At 43.1% G+C, this 24,559-nt stretch overlaps 1 protein-coding gene across 5 annotated transcripts in view; it reads right to left on the bottom strand.

Moving 5' to 3' along the window:
* The window catches only part of LOC121541644 (tight junction protein ZO-2-like), a 42,282-nt gene that overhangs the window by 2,756 nt on the left and 14,967 nt on the right, over nucleotides 1-24,559 (bottom strand). For 2 of the 5 annotated variants that reach the window (XM_045208081.1, XM_041850814.2), the window contains exons 1-18: nucleotides 18,556-18,769; nucleotides 18,008-18,061; nucleotides 17,064-17,188; nucleotides 16,835-16,937; nucleotides 13,552-14,272; nucleotides 13,297-13,400; nucleotides 12,904-13,057; nucleotides 11,825-11,936; nucleotides 9,857-9,999; nucleotides 9,600-9,684; nucleotides 9,298-9,448; nucleotides 9,048-9,156; nucleotides 8,723-8,942; nucleotides 3,526-3,710; nucleotides 3,195-3,290; nucleotides 2,891-2,970; nucleotides 2,521-2,731; nucleotides 2,186-2,286 (exon numbers count right to left, since the gene is read on the bottom strand). In XM_045208081.1, coding sequence (XP_045064016.1) covers nucleotides 2,186-2,286; nucleotides 2,521-2,731; nucleotides 2,891-2,970; nucleotides 3,195-3,290; nucleotides 3,526-3,710; nucleotides 8,723-8,942; nucleotides 9,048-9,156; nucleotides 9,298-9,448; nucleotides 9,600-9,684; nucleotides 9,857-9,999; nucleotides 11,825-11,936; nucleotides 12,904-13,057; nucleotides 13,297-13,400; nucleotides 13,552-14,272; nucleotides 16,835-16,937; nucleotides 17,064-17,188; nucleotides 18,008-18,061; nucleotides 18,556-18,627 — 2,826 coding nt within the window. In that variant the 5' untranslated portion in view covers nucleotides 18,628-18,769. Of the gene's footprint in view, nucleotides 1-2,185; nucleotides 2,287-2,520; nucleotides 2,732-2,890; nucleotides 2,971-3,194; nucleotides 3,291-3,525; nucleotides 3,711-8,722; nucleotides 8,943-9,047; nucleotides 9,157-9,297; nucleotides 9,449-9,599; nucleotides 9,685-9,856; nucleotides 10,000-11,824; nucleotides 11,937-12,903; nucleotides 13,058-13,296; nucleotides 13,401-13,551; nucleotides 14,273-16,834; nucleotides 16,938-17,063; nucleotides 17,189-18,007; nucleotides 18,062-18,555; nucleotides 18,771-24,559 lie in introns of those variants that run through there. The other 3 variants (XM_045208084.1, XM_045208082.1, XM_045208083.1) reach the window with 3 other exon arrangements.

Below are 24,559 nucleotides of genomic sequence, written 5' to 3'. Positions count from 1 at the left end.
CCAGAGTTACCTCTGCTGCAGAGGATAAGTTCATTAGAGTTACCAGCCTCAGAAATTGCAGCCCAAATGAATGCTTCACAGAGTTCAAGTAACAGACACATCTCAACATCAACTGTTCAGAGGAGACTGTGTGAATCAGGCCTTCATGCTCGAATTGCTGCAAAGAAACCACTACTAAAGGACACCAATAAAAAGAAGAGACTTGCTTGGGCCAAGAAACACGAGCAATGGACATTAGACCGGTGGAAATTTGTCCTTTGGTCTGGAGTCCAAATTGGAGATTTCTGGTTCCAACCGCCGTGCCTTTGTGAGACGCGGTGTGGGTGAACGGATTATCTCTGCGTGTGTATTTCCCACCGTAAAGCATGGAGGAGGTGGTGTCCAGCATGGCTACCACAGCATTCTGCAGCGATACGTCATCCCATCTGGTTTGGGCTTAGTGGGACTATCATTTGTTTTTCAACAGGACAATGACCCAACCCACCTCCAGGCTGTGTAAGGGCTATTTTACCAAGAAGGAGAGTGATGGAGTGCTGCACCAGATGACCTGGCCTCCACAATCCCCCGTTCTCAACCAAATTGAGATGGTTTGGGATGAGTCGGACCGCAGAGTGAAGGAAAAGCAGCCAACAAGTGCTCAGCATATGTGGGAACTCCTTCGAGACTGTTGGAAAAGCATTCCAGCTGAAGCTGGTTGAGAAAATGCCAAGAGTGTGCAAAACTGTCACCAAGGCAAAGGGTGGCTATTTGAAGAATCTCAAATATAAAATATATTTTGATTTGTTTAACACTTTTTTGGTTACTACATGATTCCATATGTGTTATTTCATAGTTCTGATGTCTTCACTATTATTCTACAATGTAGAAAATAGTAAAAATAAAGAAAAACACTTGAATTAGTAGGTGTTCTAAAACTTTGGACAGGTAGAGTGTGTGTGTGTGTGTAACACACACACACACACACACACACACACACACACACACACACACACACACACACACACAGAACAAAATTATAAAATGCAACATGCAACAATTTCAAAGATTTTACTGAGTTACAGTTCATATAAGGAAATCAGTCAATTTAAATACATTCATTAGGCTCTAATGTATGGATTTCATACGACTGGTCACAGATACCTTTAAAAAAAAAGTAGGGGCGTGGATCAGAAAAGCAGTCAGTATCTAGTGAGACCACCATCTGCCTCATGCAGCGCGACATATCTCCTTCGCATAGAGTTGATCAGGCTGTTGATTGTAGCCTGTGGAATGTTGTCCCACTCCTCTTCAATGGCTGTGCGAAGTTTCTGGATATTGGCGGGAACTGGAACATGCTGTCGTACATGTCGATCTATAGCCTCCCAAACATGCTAAATGGGTGACATGTCTGGTGAGTATGCAGGCCATGGAAGAATTTTGGCATTTTCAGCTTCCAGGAATTGTGTACAGATCCTTGAGACATGCGGCCGTGCATCATCATGCTGAAACATGAGGTGATGGTGGCGGATGAATGGCACAACAATGGGCCTCAGGATCTCGTCACGGTATCGCTGTGCATTCAAATTGCCATCGATAAAATACAATTGTGTTCGTTGTCCGTAGCATATGCCTGCCCATACCATAACCTCACCGCCACCATGGGGCACTCTGTTCACAACGTTGACATCAGCAAAACGCTCGCCCACATGACACCATACACGTGGTTTGCGGTTGTGAGGCCGGTTGGACATACTGCCAAATTCTCTAAAACGACGCTTATGGTAGAGAAATTAACATTCAATTCTCTGGCAACAGCTTTGGTGGCCATTCCTGCAGTCAGCATGCCAATTGCACGCTCCCTTAAAACCTTAGACATTTGTGGCATTGTGTTGTGTGACAAAACTGCACATTTTAGAGTTGCCTTTTATTGTCCCCAGCACAAGGTACACCTGTGTAATGATCATGATGTTTAATCATCTTCTTGATATGCCACACCTATCAGGTGGATGGATTATCTTGGCAAATCAGAAATGCTCATAAACAGGGATGTAAGCAAATTTGTGCACAACATTTGAGAGAAATCAGCTTTTTGTGCGTGTGGAACAGTTCAGCGATCTTTTTTTTCAGCTCATGAAATCAACACTTTACATGTTGCGTTTATATTTTTGTTCAGTGTATATGTATTAAGTATAAACATAGAGCTTACCTTGCCCTCACAGATCCACACAGCCCGCTCCTGCTGTGCACGGATAGAGTCTTTCACACTCCCGTACCACCCGTCATTGGCTGAATTCAGGTCAACGGTCGCTGTGTAGGGAAACAAACCAGAATGATTGGCACAACAGAAATAGGAGTAATACAGCTTAATCATAGTTTATTCCTGAAACAATGTGGCCTCAATAGACCAACCATAGTGTTCAGGCCTCATAATATTAGGGATTCACCTGGGAAGTAGCATCAGTGCCACGTACAGTGGAGCTAAAAAAAGGACAGATAGTCAAGGTGTGTGTGTGTGTGTGTGTGTGTGTGTGTGTGACTGACCAGTGAAGAGGTGGGAATAGTTCTTCCTCAGTTTGACCGCCTGCTCGTAGAGTTTGCGGGCGCTGCGATTGGAGCCGGGCACAAGGCGGTTTCTCATCGTCTTGATGCCCACCTTGCTGTCCGGGTTTAGGAACACCACAATGGGGTACCACTGGGTGTAGTTCAGGGTGTCCACTGCCTTGGGAGTCACGTCCAGCAGAGCATGGTGGTCCTGGGGAGACAGGGAAGGAGAGGGTCAATGTGAGAGGGAAGCTGGAGAAGATGATGATAGTGAAGAGGAAGAGTAGGGTGAGGTGGAGGATGATGACTATGGTGATGATGATTGAGGTAAAATGATGGGGAAGATGAAAATGCTGGTGGTGGTGTTTACCTGTTCGATGATCTGACGAATGGTATTGAGTCTCACCACACCGGAGGACTTCTCAGTGCCTGCATCCTTGGGCTCAGTCTCTGTGTGGGCAAACAAAAACACATCAGCTTCTCACCAATACTACAGAAACACACATGATCATAGAAGCAATAAGACAGCGCTCAATTTAGCGTGCCCGGTCAGCGCAGGGTGAACAAATATGTTACTATTCCATTGAAAAAAAATAAAGATAAATCGAGTGCACCTAACGTAAATACATGATGCACCTTCATTCACAAGCAGAAGTAAGGAACATCATACTCACTAGCTATGACAAACTCCTCAGGCAGGTCGTTGGCCAGTTTCTCATTGACTGCATCTGCAATGGGCCCGAACACAACCACTGGTCTCCTGAAGCCAGCTGAGGATCAAAACAGACACACAGTATCTCACATCTGTAATATAGCTCTGGTTAGACATGATATCTAGTTTGTCTGTGCATTCCATTATGGGAAAGTTCCTAATAATTTCATAAAACATTCAGTTGATAGTTAAGTTCAATCGAAAGTTTAGAACTTATTCTGTTCTATGCAGTGAAGTGGCTCTTAGACCACACCACAACAGGAGATGGGAGTCTTTTGCGTTGGGAGACGTACCTTCTCGTAAGACCACCCTCTCGTAGGCAGGGAAGCGAGTGGTGACTGGAATGGCAGTCAGGTCCTCTCTGCTCTTACGGAGGTCCTTCTTCTTTGCCGCCCTTTGACCCCTCAACCTCCAGAAGTCTCCTCTGTCATTGGCTGTTCCTCTCTGGGCATTCTGCACATTTGACATTTGTTCCGCCCTGATAAGCAGAGAACACCGGGAATCATTAATTAGCACTTAGTCTCAATCATTACACACACACACACACACACACACAGATGTAGGATCTTAATTTGAGCCACTTTGCTAAAGCAGGAAAATAATCCTGCAGCAAAAGGAAATGTGAATTATTATGTGGATTATAATTACTGGACATGTTCGTAGGGGTTGATACATTTTTTGTAAGGTAAAATCTAGTCGGAAATTTCAAAGTGGAAATTACAAACTTCAGAAGGCTTTTTAAACCTCAAATTAGGGCTGCACGATTTGGTAAAAATATCTACAGTTGAAGTCGGAAGTTTACATACAGTGGGGAAAAAAAGTATTTAGTCAGCCACCAATTGTGCAAGTTCTCCCACTTAAAAAGATGAGAGAGGCCTGTAATTTTCATCATAGGTACACGTCAACTATGACAGACAAAATGAGGGAAAAAAATCCAGAAAATCACATTGTAGGATTTTTTATGAATTTATTTGCAAATTATGGTGGAAAATAAGTATTTGGTCAATAACAAAAGTTTCTCAATACTTTGTTATATACCCTTTGTTGGCAATGACACAGGTCAAACGTTTTCTGTAAGTCTTCACAAGGTTTTCACACACTGTTGCTGGTATTTAGGCCCATTCCTCCATGCAGATCTCCTCTAGAGCAGTGATGTTTTGGGGCTGTCGCTGGGCAACACAGACTTTCAACTCCCTCCAAAGATGTTCTATGGGGTTTAGATCTGGAGACTGGCTAGGCCACTCCAGGACCTTGAAATGCTTCTTACGAAGCCACTCCTTCGTTGCCCGGGCGGTGTGTTTGGGATCATTGTCATGCTGAAAGACCCAGCCACGTTTCATCTTCAATGCCCTTGCTGATGGAAGGAGGTTTTCACTCAAAATCTCACGATACATGGCCCCATTCATTCTTTCCTTCACACGGATCAGTCGTCCTGGTCCCTTTGCAGAAAACAGCCCCAAAGCATGATGTTTCCACCCCCATGCTTCACAGTAGGTATGGTGTTCTTTGGATGCAACTCAGCATTCTTTGTCCTCCAAACACGACGAGTTGAGGTTTTTACCAAAAAGTTATATTTTGGTTTCATCTGACCATATGACATTCTCCCAATCCTCTTCTGGATCATCCAAATGCACTCTAGCAAACTTCAGACGGGCCTGGACATGTACTGGCTTAAGCAGGGGGACACGTCTGCACTGCAGGATTTGAGTCCCTGGCGGCGTAGTGTGTTACTGATGGTAGGCTTTGTTACTTTGGTCCCAGCTCTCTGCAGGTCATTCACTAGGTCCCCCCGTGTGGTTGTGGGATTTTTGCTCACCGTTCTTGTGATCATTTTGACCCCACGGGGTGAGATCTTGCGTGGAGCCCCAGATCGAGGGAGATTATCAGTGGTCTTGTATGTCTTCCATTTCCTAATAATTGCTCCCACAGTTGATTTCTTCAAACCAAGCTGCTTACCTATTGCAGATTCAGTCTTCCCAGCCTGGTGCAGGTCTACAATTTTGTTTCTGGTGTCCTTTGACAGCTCTTTGGTCTTGGCCATAGTGGAGTTTGGAGTGTGACTGTTTGAGGTTGTGGACAGGTGTCATTTATACTGATAACAAGTTCAAACAGGTGCCATTAATACAGATAACGAGTGGAGGACAGAGGAGCCTCTTAAAGAAGAAGATACAGGTCTGTGAGAGCCAGAAATCTTGCTTGTTTGTAGGTGACCAAATACTTATTTTCCACCATAATTTGCAAATAAATTCATTAAAAATCCTACAATGTGATTTTCTGGATTTTTCTTTCTCAATTTGTCTGTCATAGTTGACGTGTACCTATGATGAAAATTACAGGCCTCTCTCATCTTTTTAAGTGGGAGAACTTGCACAATTGGTGGCTGACTAAATACTTTTTTTCCCCACTGTACACCTTAGCCAAATACATTTAAACTCAGTTTTTCACAATTCCTGACATTTAATCCTAGTAAAAATTCCCTGTCTTAGGTCAGTTAGGATCACCACTTTATTTTAAGAATGTGAAATGTCAGAATAATAGTAGAGAGAATGATTTATTTCAGCTTTTATTTATTTCATCACATTCCCAGTGGGTCAGAAGTTTACATACACTCAATTTGTATTTGGTAGCATTGCCTTTAAATTGTTTAACTTGGGTCAAACGTTTCAGGTAGCCTTCCACAAGCTTCCCACAATAAGTTGGGTGAATTTTGGCCCATTCCTCCTGACAGAGCTGGTGTAACTGAGTCAGGTTTGTAGGCCTCCTTGCTCGCACATGCTTTTTCAGTTCTGCCCACATATTTTCTATAGGATTGAGGTCAGGGCTTTGTGATGGCCACTCCAATACCTTGACTTTGTTGTTCTTAAGCCATTTTGGCACAACTTTGGAAGTATGCTTGGGGTCATTGTCCATTTGGAAGACCCATTTGCGACCAAGCTTTAACTTCCTGAGTGATGTCTTGAGATGTTGCTTCAATATGCCATCTATTTTGTGAAGTGCACCAGTCCCTCCTGCAGCAAAGCACCCCCACAGCATGATGCTGCCACCCCCGTGCTTCACGGTTGGGATGGTGTTCTTCGGCTTGCAAGCCTACCCCTCTTTCCTCCAAACATAATGATGGTCATTATGGGCAAACAGTTCTATTTTTGTTTCATCAGACCAGAGGACATTTCTCCAGAAAGTACGATCTTTGTCCCCATGTGCAGTTGCAAACCGTAGTCTGGCTTTTTTATGGCGGTTTTGGAGCAGTGGCTTCTTCCTTGCTGAGCGGCCTTTCAGGTTATGTCGATATAGGACTCGTTTTACTGTGGATATAGATACTTTTGTACCTGTTTCCTCCAGCATCTTCACAAGGTCCTTTGCTGTTGTTCTGGGATTGATTTGCACTTTTCGCACCAAAGTACGTTCATCTCTAGGAGACAGAACGCGTCTCCTTCCTGAGCGGTATGACGGCTGCGTGGTCCCATGGTGTTTATACTTGCGTACTATTGTTTGTACAGATGAACGTGGTACCTTTAGGCGTTTGGAAATTGCTCCCAAGGATGAACCAGACTTGTGGAGGTCTATCATTTTTTTTTCTGAGGTCTTGGCTGATTTCTTTTGATTTTCCCATGATGTTAAGCAAAGAGACACTGAGTTTGAAGGTAGGCCTTGAAATACATCCACAGGTACACCTCCAATTGACTCAAAGTATGTCAATTAGCCTATCAGAAGCTTCTAAAACCATGACATCATAAAGGCACAGTCAACTTAGTGTATGTAAACTTCTGACCCACTGGAATTGTGATACAGTGAATTATAAGTGAAATAATCTGTCTGTAAACAATTGTTGGAACAATTACTTGTGTCATGCACAAAGTAGATGTCCTAACCGACTTGAAAAAACTATAGTTTGTTAACAAGAAATCTGTGGAGTGGTTGAAAAACAAGTTTTAATGACTCCAACCTAAGTGTATGTAAACTTCCGACTTCAACTGTAATTGCGATTTTTGGGGCCAGATATTGCAATTGCGATTATGAATTGCGATTTTCAAACACTTGGGTGAAAACTTGGTAATTCCATCAGGTTAAAACTACTGTCAGGGTAGAGAACATCACTTCTAAAATTGAGATCATATGAATTATTACATACTGTGCCAACTGAATACAAAGCCAAATTAAACAAATATTTTCCAAAATTGTTATAGGCTACATAGAGTATGATAATATATATGATTATTAAACCTACATATAAGCACAGCACTAATTCATGAATTAATTAATAACATTATGAGTTCCTATTTTACCATTATGAGTTCTTAAGTAACCTAAGTTAATTATTTATTCAGGCAGCCATAGGCTGCAGATGGAATAGGAGTCTTATGATTGTGTCATTATGTATAAGTAGGCTCAATCATTATTATAATTGAAACTATAAATCAAAGTGCCTTAAAATCATGTAACACGTAATCTACCGATTGCAAGGTGCAGCCTGTGTCCAAACATTGGAGTCTAGTCTAGTAATTCAATGCGACATGTTTCAATGTCTACCTTAAACGTGTTATACAGTGTTGGGATGGCGACATGGGAGAAATATGTGCGAGATGGAATCTTGTATCTCCTCTCCAGCTTGTTTATCCTCTCTTGAAGCGGTCTTTGCGGACTGTGTAAATAGGAACCATGTCTTTGGCTATGTGATGGGTGATAACCTCTGTGACTTCTATGTGTCTGTTTCTTTGTAGGCCTTACATTTGAAAACGCATCTGCAATCAAAGCCTGTTTAACGTAGGTGGTTGGTTGTGGCTTTGCTGCTGTCGGGGCGTTTAAAAAATATATATTGCAATCGTCGTAAAGTAGGGGATGGTTATTCTTCAAATGATAGAATACATTGGTTGTGTTGCTTCTTGTCGCCGCCACAACTCTGAGGCACTTTTTGCACAACACTTCCATTTGGTTGACATCGGTTTGCCTGTAGCCGAAATACTGCCATACCACTGAAGATGCGTCCTCCTTTGGCACCAAATCGACGTTCTCGTTAGCACTAGCAGCACTCATGTTTCCGACACACTGAGGTAAAGCCACAGAGTTCCTAAACCTCATACTGTATTGTCTTTGGTAAAAGCCCTTTCTCTCCTCACCAGCATCTACCTGCGCGCTCTAAGTGGGGACGCTTGTGATTGGCCAGCATGTGCATGCCATGCAGAGAGTGAGAGACCCCGCTTGTGATTGGTCAGCATCCTCTGTGCATGTAGAGATAATTAACAGAGTCTAGCGCATCTCATTGGAGGAGGTACCGTAGTCTAGTTTTTGTTGTATTAATGGAGTGTAAAAAAAAATAAAAGCAATATGGATATCGCACATGTCAATATCACAATTTCGATCTGAATTCGATTAATCGTGCAGCCCTACCTCAAATACACTACAACTTCTCCTGCAACAGGGTGATAAAATTAAGATATTACATCTTTACCCGCACACACACACACACACACACACACACACACACACACACACCTGCTCTTGTTGGGGATGATACCCTTCTCCAGCAGCTGGTTGTCTTTGTCAGTGCGGATGGCCAGCCAGTTGCCCAGCTTGCCATCGTAGAGTGTGTCTGTCACCTTGAAGATCTCCCCTCGAAAGAAGGGCAGGCTCTGGGGAACCTCTTTATCATACTCAAAATGGGTCCTGATGAAGAACGAGTCCCCCCTGCCCGATGCCAGGATGTCCTTATAGACTGGAACAGAGGACAGACACCACAAACATCAAACCACTTCACCTGCAACATGACCTGAAATAATATGACAGATGTCTTTATCTAGAGAGTGAAGGCGTTACTCACCATCAGGTTTGCTCTGAGCCAGGATGGTGACATCATCTCCCTTTGGAATCTCCAGCAGGTACAGGACAGCATCCTCACGCACCATGCCCCTGAAGTCCATGTTATTCACCTGACAGACACAAAGACATCAGAAGACATAACATTATAGATCATATGTAAAGCACTCATGAACAGACATGAGGAATTTCACAAACATGACAAACATTAAAAAGACACATGAGACAAAGACATGCTACTCATATAGTGACACCTTCATGATCTGGTCCCCAGTGTGAAGACCCTCCTGTTCTGCAGGACTGTCCTCCTGAATGCCTGCGATGAAGATTCCCACATCGTTTCCTCCCGCCAGCCTCAGCCCCACGCTCTCTCCCTTCTGGAAACGCACCATCACCGTGTTGGGCCTGGACAACACACAATCCATTTAAGACAAACGGCAAGTTAATAACATTTATATTGATAATCTACATTAGAGTATACTACTCTGTTGAGTTAATAGTGAGTCTGTACCCTAGACCCATTCTCTGTAGATTTGTTTGTGGAACCAACACTCACCCGTATATCTCCTGATCCTCTATGCTTGGCCTCAGTGGTACCTTTGGGGCAGCGTGGACTTTTGGGGCAACAGTTACTACCGGTGCTGTAAAAGCAAAATGGAAATTCTAGTGAGACTCATTGGTGATTTTATGCTGCTTTCAGCATTGCTACAATAGATGTGTAAGTTAACTGATGCACTGCTTGTATAACAGATAAATGTGATAATGGAAATAAAAATAGTCCCAGATTCAGTTATTCAAAGTCATTGTGCTTACCTGGGGGTGTTTCTGGGCGGGGTTCCTCCCTCTCTGCTGGCAGAGGGGGCGTGTCCTCCACAACTCTATCCGGCTTTCGCGCCGGCATGGCGAACGGTGTCGGCATAGCGCCCATTTTAGCCAGCCTGCTGGGAGGTTCCTCCCTGATTGTAAAACACACAGAATCCCATGGTTCTCAAACAGTACAACACAGCTACAGTATGCTTTCATCTTCTCCGAAACGTCATAGTGATGGAGTAAAGATACTCAACGTAAATATCATCTGAACTTGTCAGGAACTTGTCATGACAATACAGTTGAAGTCGGAAGTTTACATACACTTAGATTGGAGTCATAAAAATGTTCAACCACTCCACAAATTTCTTGTTAACAAACTATTGTTTTGGCAAGTCGGTTAGGACATCTACTTTGTGCATGACACAAGTAATTTTTCCAGCAATTGTTTACAGACAGATTATTTCACTTATAATTCACTGTATCACAATTCCAGTGGGTCAGAAGTTGACAGTGCCTTTAAACAGCTTGGAAAATTCCAGAAAATGATGGCTTTAGAAGCTTCTCATAGGCTAATTGACATCATTTGAGTCAATTGGAGGTGTACCTGTGGATGTATTTTAAGGCCTACCTGCAAACTCAGTGCCTCTTTGCTTGACATCATGGGAAAATCAAAAGAAATCAGCCAAGACCTCAGAAAAATATTTGTAGACCTCCACAAGTCTGGTTCATCCTTGGGAGCAATTTCCAAACGCCTGAAGGTACCATGTTCATCTGTACAAACAATAGTACGCAAGTATAAACACCATGGGACCACGCAGCCGTCATACCGCTCAGGAAGGAGACGCGTTCTGTCTCCTAAAGATGAATGTATTTTGGTGCGAAAAGTGCAAATAAATCCCAGAACAACAGCAAAGGACCTTGTGAACATGCTGGAGGAAACAGGTACAAAAGTATCTATATCCACAGTAAAACGAGTCCTATATCGACATAACCTGAAAGGCCGCTCAGCAAGGAAGAAGCCACTGCTCCAAAACCGCCATAAAAAAGCCAGACTACGGTTTGCAACTGCACATGGGGACAAATATTGTACCTTTTGAAGAAATGTCCTCTGGTCAGATCAAACAAAAATAGAACTGTTTGGCCATAATGACCATCGTTATTGTTTGGAGGAAAAAGGGGGATGCTTGCAAGCCGAAGAACACCATCCCAACCGTGAAGCACGGGGGTGGCAGCATCATGCTGTGGGGGTGCTTTGCTGCAGGAGGGACTGGTGCACTTCACAAAATAGATGGCATCATGAGGAAGGAAAATTATGTGGATATATTGAAGCAACATCTCAAGACATCAGTCAGGAAGTTAAAGCTTGGTCGCAAATGGGTCTTCCAAATGGACAATGACCCCAAGCATACTTCCAAAGTTGTAGCAAAATGGCTTAAGGACAACAAAGTCAAGGTATTGGAGTGGCCATCACATAGCCCTGACCTCAATCCTATAGAAAATGTGTGGGCAGAACTGAAAAAGCGTGTGCGAGCAAAGAGGCCTACAAACCTGACTCAGTTACACCAGCTCTGTCAGGAGGAATGGGCCAAAATTCACCCAACTTATTGTGGGAAGCTTGTGGAAGGCTACCCGAAACGTTTGACCCAAGTTAAACAATTTAAAGGCAATGCTACCAAATACTAATTGAGTGTATGTAAACTTCTGACCCACTGGGAATGTGATGAAAGAAATAAAAGCTGAAATAAATCATTCTCTATACTATTATTCTGACATTTCACATTCTTAAAATAGTGGTGATCCTAACTGACCTAAGACAGGGAATTTTTACTAGGATTAAATGTCAGGAATTGTGAAAAACTGAGTTTAAATGTATTTGGCTATGGTGTATGTAAACTTCCCACTTCAACTGTATATGGTACAGTACATAAGAGTGATCCATACTGCAGGTGGGAGCAGAGGGAGACTGTTTACCTGGGTTTGTCTCTGAGCCTCTCATTGGAGGAGTGGGAGGACAGGTCTGAGTGGGGGGCCCGTCGGTCATCCTGTGGCGAGTAGGAGCGGTAAGACTCGATCTCTGAGATATCTGGAACACAAAATATTACCAACATCTAGTTCATCTTCAGACAGATCACCCAAGTCATGCTTCATACATGTAACACTAACTCGACTTTTCCCATAAGAAACGTTACATTTGGTATTAGTGGAGAGAAACAGACAAACACAGCAAACCTCAGACAGTTACATTCTGGCAGATACCTGACACACAGACAAGCACCCCTGTTCTCAATACACAAGCTGCAGTTCCAATCATTGACAGCACATTTATTTGCTACATTTCAGACCATAACATAATGAAATTCAGTCATATTCAATAAGTGGATTATCGGGGGGGATTATATTCCCCTGCCAAGCGCTCACACACCACGTCCCTGAATGGACCAAAGTGGGTCAGAAGTCCCCGGGTGTGTGATAAGGCCCCCCTCAAAAGCTTTGAGTCAGCGCATCGCCCCACCCTCCCATTTAATTACACAGCCCAATCATAACCTGCACTTTGATCACGTGACAAATATACCAAAATAGAGCCAGTAGCCATAGAGACAGCCAGGTGAAACTGAAGAGAACAGATTCTCTTTTCATGCATTATTTCTATAGAAATGTTAAATGTAATTGATGGAATATACTAAATGTCATCAACAAGGTGTCTGTTTGGCTGACATGCATGGGTATACCGTTTCATATTCTATCTCTATACCAATGACAGGTCGGGTGGAGGGTGAGTAAAGTTGAAAAAAACTTTATTATCCCTAAGGGGAAACTTGCCAGAATCAAACAAAAACAAAAGACATTGCAATAAAACCAGACATGGACAGGACAATACACAACAGACAACATACATTTCCAAATCAGCAGACAATACAGGAGGTTAAAACACTAAATGAAAGACTTATACAAAGCACTGGGACCGTTCTGAATCTGTCCACATAAAAAGTGTTTTCCTTAAAAAGGAAAGGAGATGCTGCCACAGAGACTGAGACTGGAGGGTCTCTCACCATCGAGCTCAGAGTCGCTGTCTGCCAGGGGAGGAATCCTGATGAGGACCTGTCTCCTGTCTCTCTGCACCACCAGCTGCAGCTTTCCTCGAGACTTCTCGATCAGCTTCCCTGCATCGCTCAGAGACAGGTTCTCTGTCACTGTACCATTGATCTGACACAGAGTGAGAGAGAGAGTCAAATCACATTCACAGTGTATGGTAGCAATCGCATTATATCTGTAGCCCACTGTCCGAGACGGATCAATTATAAGATATGGTGGGGGGTGGGGGGGATAAGTCCCATTATAGTTTTTTGCCAACAAAACATGCAACTTTTGAAGAGGCAGCAGTGAAACAATGCTTCCCCCAGGTCAGAGATTAAACAGTGGTCTGTATGTGAGGCCCTTCCTACCTTCAGTATGATGTCTCCCTCCTGGAGGTTGCCATCCCTGCAGGCCAGACCTGTGCTTGTCATCTCCTTAATGAACAGCTGACTGCCCAGACGCAGACCATACTCTATAAACACACACGAAAACAATTGTGTAAACATAAAAACATGGTTTAACTAATAGTAAACATTTAGCACAGGCAGTCTTAGAGGAATGAGCATAGTGGAGCTATAGCACTGTAAATATGGAGTGTTAGTACAGTATGTATGTATGCAGACCTTCATTGGGCCTGTTCTTCAGCAGCAGCACACTGAGGGGTTTCTCCAGGGGCTCCTGCTCCCGAGGGGGGCGGGCCATGGGGACTGGCATGGCGGCGGGGGAGGGTGAGCGGTCCAGACGCTCCCTGCTCCCGCTCCTCTTCATCTGCTCTTTCCTGTGGTCGCGGTCACTAGGAACACGTTCACGGTAACTCTCAAAGCTGTGGTCGCGACCATGGCTGCGGGCAGGACTGTGACCGGCTCTGTACCGCAGGTCGGGGCTGTTAGTGCGGTCCAGAGTGCGTTCACTACGGAAACGCCTGTCGGGGCTGGGGTCGCGGTCAAGGGCCCGTTCACTACGGTAACGCCGATCGGGGCTGTGGTCACGGTCAAGAGTGAGGTCGCTTTTGTAGCGGCGGTCAGGGCTACGTTCACGGTCCAGAGTGCGACCCATGCTCCCGTCTCGTCTGTACTGCCTGTCTGGATCAAGGTCCCTCTCCATACTTCTGCCTCGGTCATCTCGACCGTAATCACGGTCAAAGCCCCGTCCCTGGTAGCCAGCGTCTGTGTAACACCCCCTCTCCTGGCTGTGGTCGCGGTCTTGATGACTGCTGCGTTCGCTGTACACACTGCGGCGGTCCTGATCGTAGTCATCGTTGTAGTCGTTACTGAAGACGCGGTCATCAGGGGAAGGAGCGCGTTTCAGCAGGTTGACCGGAACCTTCCTGGGCCTCTTGACCGTCTGTGAAAAACAAAAGACCACATCAGGCAATGACTGAACCATCAGGAATCATTTACATTGAGTGCATTGAGACCAGGGTCTCATTTTCAATGGTGCCCTGAGGACAACAGATTCATGAACCCCCCCCCCAAAAAAAAAAACAACTATAGGTTACAAAAAAAATTAAACAAGAGGCTGCATGCTCCTCAAACAGTGGTTGATGCGTGGAGTAAAATAAGTGTTTTTATAAGCCCAGACATCTCTATGCAATCCCGTCTGAAAGCAGAGTTTTGATGGTTGCCACTAAAAAGGAGGAGGATCCCAGCTGCTACTATAGTTATTTCTCAGCTGCTTGTATTTGATAATGGGTCATTCTAATTTGAAACTCATTTTACATATTAGTAAAGACAAGATTACATTGAGAATTGTCTGATGGGTGAAAATATGACCACTTGATGAGAGAACAGTGTGCAGCCTGAGGCAAGGAACAGAGCACAAGCTTTTTTGCAACTATCTCAACTCATCAATAGCCTATAGTCGCATCATGCAGCCATATATGTTTTGATTTCTAAGACATTCTAAGGTTTGTATCATTCACAACTGAAGTCGCCAAATAACTCTAAATCTAGCGTATAGCGTTTAATAATATCCAGGAAACTAGACTTAACACCATCAGAAATCACAGTGTCCTGTCTGACAGATCATTCTCAAACCACTTGAAAGAAGCCTGATCCATGCCTATTTCAGTCAACCTTTGAATGAGAATGTAATGGTCAACAGTGTCGAAAGCCTTGGAAAGGTGTATAAATAAGGCAGCGCAATAATTTTTAGGATCTAAGCAATTTAGCACCTCTAAAACAAGCGTAGCAGCTGAAACGGTGCTATGTCCAGGTCTACCCTCAGATCCCAAACACCTTTACTTGAGTTCTAAATTGTGAATCACAAGCATCTTTATCTTTTGCCACCATAATATTTTCACACACACACACACACACACAGTGTATTCGGAAAGTGTTCAGACCCCTTCCCTTTTTCCACATTTTGTTACGTTACAGCCTTATTCTAAAATTGATTCAAAAGTGTTTTTTCCTCAATCTACACACAATACCCCATAATGACAAAAACAGGGTTTTAGAAATGTTTGCTAATTTATAAAAAAATAAAAAACTGAAATACCTTATTTACATAAGTATTCAGACCCTTTGCTATGAGACTCAAAATTGAGATCAGGTGCATCCTGTTTCCATTGATCATCCTTGAGATGTTTCTACAACTTGATTGGAGTCCACCTGTGGTAAATTCAATTGATTGAACATGATTTGTAAAAGGCACACACCTGTCTATATAAAGGTCCCACAGTTGACCATGCATGTCAGAGCAAAAACCAAGCCATGAGGTCGACGGAATTGTCCGTAGAGCTCCGAGACAGGATTGTGTCAAGGCACAGATCTGGGGAAGGGTACCAAAACATTTCTGAAGCATTGAAGGTCCCCAAGAACACCGTGGCCTCCATCATTCTTAAATGGAAGAAGTTTGGAACCACCAAGACTCTTCCTAGAGCTGGCTGCCCGGCCAAACTGAGCAATCAGGGGAGAAGGGCCTTGGTCAGGGAGGTGACCAAGAACCCGATGGTCACACTGACAGAGCTCCAGAGTTCCTCTGTGGAGATGGGAGAAACTTCCAGAAGGACAACGATCTCTGCAGCACCACCAATCTGGCCTTTATGGTAGAATGGCCAGACGGAAGCCACTCCTCAGTAAAAGGCACATGACAGCCCGGTTAGAGTTTGCCAAAAGGCACTTAAGGACTTTCAGACCATGAGAAATAAGATTCTCTGGTCTGATGAAACCAAGATTCAACTCTTTGGCCTGAATGCCAAGCGTCACGTCTGGAGGAAACCTGGCACCATCCCTACGGTGAAGCATAGCGGTGGCAGCATCATGCTGTGGGGATGTTTTTCAGCGGCAGGGACTGGGAGACTAGTCAGGATCAAGGGAACGATGAATGGAGCAAAGTACAGAGGACAACAACCCTAAGCACACAGCCAAGACAACGCAGGAGTGGCTTCGGGACAAGTCTTCGGGACATGTCCTTGAGTGGCCCAGCCAGAGCCCGGACTTGAACCCGATCGAACATCTCTGGAGAGACCTGAAAATAGCTGTGCAGAGATGCTCCCCATCCAAGCTGACAGAGCTTGAGAGGATCTGCAGAGAAGAATGGGAGAAACTCCACAAATACAGGTGTGCCAAGCTTGTAGCGACACACCCTAGAAGATTCGAGTCTGTAATCGCTGCCAAAGGTGCTTCAACAGTATGAAAAATGTATGCACTTACTAACTGTAAGTCGCGCTGAATAAGAGCGTCAGCTAAATTACTAAAATGTAAAAAATCTGAATACTTTTTTTGTTCTTTTTTTGGTGGGAAAACATTTCTAAAAACCTGTTTTTGCTTTGTCATTATGGGGTATTGTGTTTAGATTGATGAGGAAAAAAAACTTTTGAATAAGGCTGTAACGTAACAAAATGTTGAAAAAGTCAAGGGGTCTGAATACTTTTCGAATGCACTGTATGTCAAACATACTCACAATTTTGGCTACTTTTCCACACTTCCTGAGGGTCTGTACAGCGAAGGAGTGTGGCACGCCGTCCATGGGAGTGGCGTTCACCTGCACCACCCGGTCATTATCACTACGAAACACAATTAACATATGAGGAAAAATCTACTGTGAGATATTCAAACTGTACACAAATTAGCTCCTCAAAATGACAGAACACTTGATGCATCATAATGACTGATTGACAGGAGGTACGTACAATAGCAGGCCATCGGCGGGCCCTCCCTGAAGCACATCAGACACCACTATGGACATCTCCCCGCTTTCCTCGTTGGGGTTGTCCCGGCCCCCAGAAACCGCAATACCAAAACCCATCTTGGGGTCCTGCAGTGGAGAGGACGTGTTTTAGAGATGAATTTGTATGGATGTGCGAGTACCTGTGTGACCTAGTCTGTTCAGGTTAGTGTGTTTCTGTGTACTTCTGTCCACATGAGTGTGTCCCTCTCCTTTGTCTGTGTGGTGTACCTGCCCCCGCACTGACCAGATTAGATTAGAGCAGAGATTTAACACCACATCTCCCCTCCCTCTACCCTCTCCAATCTTTACTAAAAACATTCCCTGCTCCACTCCACTCGCAAGAGTTTGGCCGATAGTATCGCCATGTTAAGGTTGGTCGAAAATTCTCTGTGATATGCCAAACAGTCCCTATCCTGTAACAGCTCAAGGAGCATCACATTAGCCCGTTACAATCTGCTAGCTAGGATAGGGAGAGAGTATGACAGCTGGATGTGGAAGGGTCAGTGCTGTGGCGGTAAAAGCAGCTTCATAGCCAGAGCAGAGTGAGGGGATGAGACAACGAGTAGGAGCTCCACACGATTAACTGTACTGGGCAGATGTGGCTGCATGCATGGCATTATTCTAGTCTGTGTGCTGTAGATGGGTGAACATGTACTAGAGTGCGTCAGATGTTCTGAAACATCTTAAAAAGCATCCACGGTGTATTGCATTGTAATCTGGTGGTGTAGCTGCGCATGACAATTATAATTCCATTCTGTTTTAGTTATAAAGTATGCATTGAAATGTGATACAGTTTCAGTGAAGAGTTGTAGTGTGTTATTGTTGCAGTACTTAAAAAGGGATGTATTGTGTAGTAATCCAGTGTGGTGCTGTATGTGATGTGTATTGTTGTAAAGCTGGACTCACCCTCTGCAGCGTCACAGTGTACTGCTCCCACACTGTTTCCTCCATGACTGGGCTCTATGGGAGAAGGACACATTCCACAATGAACAGGAGATAACCATGTGTTTCTCTCATTTCAATAGGACACACTGAGGTGCACACTATTAGCCCAATCATGAGGGACCATTCCAAACATCATGCTCCAAATCTCATATGCCCAACAGAAAGGTCATATAAGATAGCATTCTGCTATACCCGGCACAAACAAACTCCATGTTCCCAACCAATACTCTCTGAGCACATGGTACAGTACACACCCACTAAATCAGCAGAATCACACATGGACTACTGCTTTCGCACACTGTCAGCTTTTCACCAACCATCCAATACAGTACACATACCAGTTGAAAACAGAAAACTTGACCAAAGTACCCACCCACATTTTAACCAACTTCACCACCTACTACACCCACCATGAAACACTTGTCACAACTACCTGTCTACCTGCTTATCGGTCTACCTTTCCACCCAGAGACCACCTGTCTAGCTAGAGCCAAGATGGAGTCACTCACGAGCCCCTGGAGGATACGGATGGCCTTGTAGGTGTGGATCCATTTCCTGTGCAGGTGGAGGACAGTCTTCATGGTTCCTTCTCTGCTCCTCTATCTACCTCTACTGATTCTCTGCTCTGGCTGCCTGAGCTTCTGCCTGCTATGCCACTACCCTCTCCATTTCCACAGCAGCACCAGTGGTAGCAGCAACACCCTGCATTTATCTGCCTGCCTAGCTTTGACGTAAGCTGTATTCTGCTGGCCTACATTCAGCGCAAATCCCACCGTCCACAGACTGTAAACACACAATCGCAAACACGCCGATGATTAAATACAAATGCCCATGCACACAGAAAATAATGTGCATAGATCCACCAAGATAATCGCACACAGACATACACTACCGGTCAAAGGTTTTAGAACACCTACTCTTTCAAGGGGTTTTCTTTATTTTTACTATTTTCTACATTGTAACATCAAAACTATGAAATAACACATATGGAATCATGTAGTAATCATTTAGTAACCTTTGCTTTGATGACAGCTTTGCACACTTGGCATTCTCTCAACCAGCTTCATGAGGTAGTCACCTGGAATTCATTTCAATTAACAGGTGTGCCTTCTAAAAGTTAATTTGTGGAATTTCTTTCCTTCTTAATAAGTTTGAGCCAATCATGTGTGTTGAGACAAGGTAGGGGCGTTATACAGAAGATAGCCCTATTTGGTAAAATACCAAGTCCATATTATGGCAAGAACAGCTCAAATGAGCAAAGAGAAATGACAGTCCATCATTACTTTAAGACATGAAGGTCAGTCAATCCGGAATATTTCAAGAACTTTTAAAGTTTCTTCAAGTGAAGTCGCAAAAACCATCAAGCACTATGATGAAACTGTCTCTCATGTGGACCACCACAGGAATGGAAGACCCAGAGTTACCTCTGCTGCAGAGGATAAGTTCATTAGAGTTACCAGCCTCAGAAATTGCAGGCCAAATAAATGCTTCACAGAGTTCAAGTAACAGACACATCTGAACATCAACTGTTCAGAGGATACTGTGTGAATCAGGCCTTCATGGTCGAATTGCTGCAAAGAAACCACTACTAAAGGATACCAATAAGAAGAAGAGACTTGCTTGTGCCAAGAAACACAAGCAATGGACATTAGACCAGTGGAAATTTGTCATTTGGTCTGGAGTCCAAATTGGAGATTTTTGACTCCAACCGCCGTGTCTTTGTGAGACGCGGTGTGGGTGAACGGATGATCTCTGCATGTGTATTTCCCACCGTAAAGCATGGAGGAGGTGGTGTTATGGCGTGGGGGTGCTTTGCTGGTGACACTGTGTGATTTATTTACAATTCAAGGTACACTTAACCAGCATGGCTACCACAGCATTCTGCAGTGATGGTTGAGAGAATGCCAAGAGTGTGCAAAGCTGTCAAGGCAAAGGGTGGCTATTTGAAGAATCTCAAATATAAATATTTTGGGTTACTACGTGATTCCATATGTGTAATTTCATAGTTTTGATGTCTTCACTATTATTCTACAATATAGAAAATAGTAAAACAAATAAAGAAAAACCCTTGAATGGGTAGGTGTTCTAAAACTTTTGACCGGTAGTGTATATGAATGAGGATATGCAAATGTACGTGTGAAAGCATTTACCTCAAATAGGGTAAATCCACTTGAATTCAATCACTTTTTGACATTACCCCTTTTGATTTAAACAAAACCTAACTTGCCAATTGTAGAAGTGCTCAGAAAGTGACTTTTGGGACCTGAACGCCAAAATATTCAAGAGATAAAAGTGCTCAAAGTTGACCTATTTTGCATACTCCACCATACCATGTTTTCATCACTGGAAAAGATAAACGGTTGAGATTAATATAATTTAAAAGCTTACAAACAGGGATGTCAAACTATATTATAATTTATGGAAAATAATTATTTTACAATTGTCCTTTTTTTTTTACATTTAAAAAGGGAGATTTCACAATATTTCAACTTCATATTCCTCATCTCCAGCACCACCCCAATATCAACATGTGAAAATGGTACGTTTCTATGTTTTGCAGCGAAACAAAAGTATCTAAGTGTTTCCAATGACATCACCAACCAATTCATAGACAATTAGCAGGCAACTAGTAAGCAATAGCTACTCACAATTGGTCAAATTACACGACGCAAACCGATGAGGTCACTGGAAGCACTTATCTTTCTCGTATTTTTTTTTACTACAAACATAGAAACTCACAATTGTCACATATGTTGATGTTCGGGTGGTGCTGGAGTTGATGAATATGAAGTTGAAAAATTGAAGTTTCCCTTTAACGTCAATGATCTAAAAACGCATGAACTCTGTTTACATATTTGCATACGTTGTAGCTTAGACCCTATTTTACATCATCTAACGTGTTCGTGTTCTGCCTGCCATTGGTTGAGACACAACATGCTCTTGAATACAGGGTGGGTGTCATGTTTTGGTTGATAAATGCATTAAAATGGGAATCAAATTGAAATTTAAACTTTCAAAATGGTACCAAAAAGATGGGAGGTCCTCACATCAGACAATGTTGACTTGAATGGGAATATTTGTTGTTTTAAATTATACTGTCAATCCTCCATAGGAAACCATGTGAAATCATAGAAATCTAGTTAATAGAATATACATGAATATCTTCCATTTAAAAATATTCTCTGGTACTTTTGTATACTTTTTAGTCAGTAGTTCTGAAAGTAGCACTCACAAGCCAAAAGTGGTCCCTGAAAATTGCGTACAACATCACATATGTGCAGGTATATGCGCCATGTCATTGCTCTCTCCCGCTGCTGTGTCGACAGAGATGTTGGGCCCGCCCTGCAACCTCATTGGATATTGCTTGGCAGGCCTCTTGCTAGCTGTCACTCAAATGCGAGGGGCTGAAGCTCATTGGCTTGAACTCGAATTGCTAGGCGGCTGGCCCATGTGGGGGAAAATGTAGGGAAAATTGCACGGCATAGCTTCAAGAAAACAATTGCTTTCAAACTAGGGATTTTGTGGCTAATTGAGGTAAAACAGTATTTCTGCTCATAGATTATGCATATATGAACTACACATTGACACATCCAGCCCAAAGCGTGAGGTTTAAAAAAAGTATTTCTTAGTCACCAAAGTACAGGGGCATGTTTTAAAGTTAACATTCACTTGGTGGGTGGACCAGTAGTCATCTTAGTTTTTTGGTAGTAATTAGAAGTTACAATTTCTATTCAATTAAAATGTCTACCAGCTAACTTGCAGTGGTCTGAAGGGATAGGTCCAGTCTATGAATTATATTTCTATGTTTGAAATGACACTCACCTTCTATTCAATAGAATGTTGTGTATCAACCGATGGCTGGCACAACACAAAAACCTCAGATGTGTCTAAGCTACAACATACTGTATGCGAATATGAAAAAGAAAAATCAGATTTTCCGCGTTTTTAGATAATTGACCAATTTAGGAAAACAATTGTTTTGTACAAAAAAATTAAAATAATTGTTTGACAACACTGTTTGTAATCATTTAAATTATATGTTTTGGCATTCAGTTCCAAAAAGTAACTTCTTCCATGGGCAAACATGTATGGAAGGTTTAAATCAAAAGAGATGCTGTCAAAAAGTGATTGAATTTAAATGGATATAACCAATACTCACACATAAAAGCAAATGCTTTACACACATGCTTTAAAAACCACATAAGCCCCCCCCACACACACACACACGCACAAGCACACATGCAAGCACACACACAGCCAATCTGAGTGCAGGTTTTAACATTGACTTTGTGACCAAAGTGGAGCTGAATCCCTGCACTGCTGACATCTCCAGCCCAGGCTTATAGTAACAGCGGCATCACTCTGGCTGACATGGCAGGGTAGGGTAGAGGACAGATCATAGCCCACTTTTAGAAGTTGAAACTCACAGGACAGAACCGATGAAGAGTGGTCAGGGAGGACTAGGGTGTATTCATTAGTGCACACCATAGCAAACGGTTTTGCAATGAAAACAAGCATTTCTTATTGGACAAGTTTAGGTTAGCCCCTCCCAATTTGGGCTGTTTTCTTCTGTTTGGTTCCTAGTGAATACACCCCTGGACTATTGCTATGACTATATAAAATGAGTTTATATTGAGACACAGGTGTTCTACAAACTAGTAGAACTACTGTATATTGTAACCCACTCATGATTAAGTGTGATACAGAGGATATTGCCACACATCTGTGATAGAGAGAATATTGCAAAATGCACCATGATAAAAAGAGAAGAGAACACTGTGATCGGTCTGGATACTAGTTAGAAGGCCTGAAAATGGAAGTCACAAACACACCTCATCAATGAGGTACTGTTGGATGATGCCAAACATGTTCCCATTCATTGTACTTCTCAGCACATAAAAACAACAAATCCAACAAAGATTGGTTTTATTGAACATAAGTCACAGACAGTGCTATGGGGATCAGCTGAGGGACATTTGATTTGTCAAGAGCTCACCTATAATAACAGTGCATTAGGAGGATGGTGCAATATCATAAAACAAGATCGGTTGTCAAACTAAAACATGCCTACTAAATGCAAAAATGCACCATGACAGAACAGACACACTCCATCTCCCACAACACAGCATCTAGAACCACTCTAAACAAATCCTCCCCTTAAGCATGCACCTGACCAGCTGGCAGTGAGTGTGGCACTAGCTTCTAGTGGTGGGACAGAGACAACCCCACCTGTCTAGTCTGCCTGCTCCTACTGTCCATATACCTCTCCTGAGCAGTGATGAGAACAGGCTACATGCAAGCCCAGCGGCACAGTGAGTCAAAGTGTCTTCCTCTGCTGTGTGATGTCATTTAGTTCACTGGCAGGGCTGCTGGCTGAATCTTGGCCTCCTGAGGGCATTACGCAAGAACACACAGTTTCACTGATGAGATTGAAATGGCTGAAATCCCACAGCGCTATCTTCATGTGAAGTGGCTTAGGAGAACAGATCCTTTATTCTTGCTCAGGCAAAACAACAGAACAACACTGCACACGCACTAGAATAAGACAACACAAACAACCATACATATCTGCTACAAAGCCTTACACAATACACACATGCCAGGTATGCCTATAACTCCAGCACTGCAATTCTATACAGTTCCCATTATGGTGTGGTTTTATCTACATGGTAGCCATCCTAGCCATCAGTCTAGTCCACTCTAGAATGTCTTGTTGTAGCAGTACGCCCTCTACTTGCAGTACAGCTAGCTACACTACATGGAGTGCACAAATGCACTCTATCAAATACACTGGAACAGATTTCAAGGGGTAACTTCTACCTACAGTACTCCATTAAAACCACTAGTAGGCTAGGACCTTAGAGAGCTATTTATAACTTGTCAGAAATATCCAGATCAACTAACCCATGTCAGCTAACATTTTTTTTGCTAGGTTTTTTAGCCCATTGATTTTATTGTAATGTTTGAGTCACTCAAATATCACAAGAACACACATAACACATGGCAAAATGTGTAGAATTGCAGGAAATAAGCGTTAAACCTGCAAATGTTCTATCTGCCAACAACAGGGGGGTGAACACTTTGTCATGAACAGTGCTTGTGCCCATAGAAATAGACGTGGGGGAGGATGTTACCCAATGCTGGAAGAGGGGCCTGAGTTAAAACGTTTTTTAAAGACTCAGTAAAACAACCCAGTAAGTTGAGTGAGTCAGAGAGCGCCGAAAGAGACGACAGTATTAGGATGTCCCAATTCAAAGATGGGGGTAAGTGTCTCGATATTTTTTATCTCAATAAATACATAGACCTGTAAACGCAGTCCATTACCACAACCAACAACCAAATAACATATATAAAAACGCCCCCAACAAATGTTAATTTAGTATTTAAGCCAATAAAATAAAACATGCATTCATTATTGTTGGGAATTCTGTAAATGTTTTGAAAAAATGGATCCTTCTAGATTACTTTAATAGATTTTTCGTCCCGGGTGTCCCAAGACTAACAGAGGCAGGG

The sequence above is a fragment of the Coregonus clupeaformis genome, chromosome 27, assembly GCF_020615455.1.
Source record: "Coregonus clupeaformis isolate EN_2021a chromosome 27, ASM2061545v1, whole genome shotgun sequence".
Taxonomy (NCBI): Eukaryota; Metazoa; Chordata; class Actinopteri; order Salmoniformes; family Salmonidae; genus Coregonus; species Coregonus clupeaformis.
This window is presented reverse-complemented; position numbering and strand designations above follow the sequence as displayed.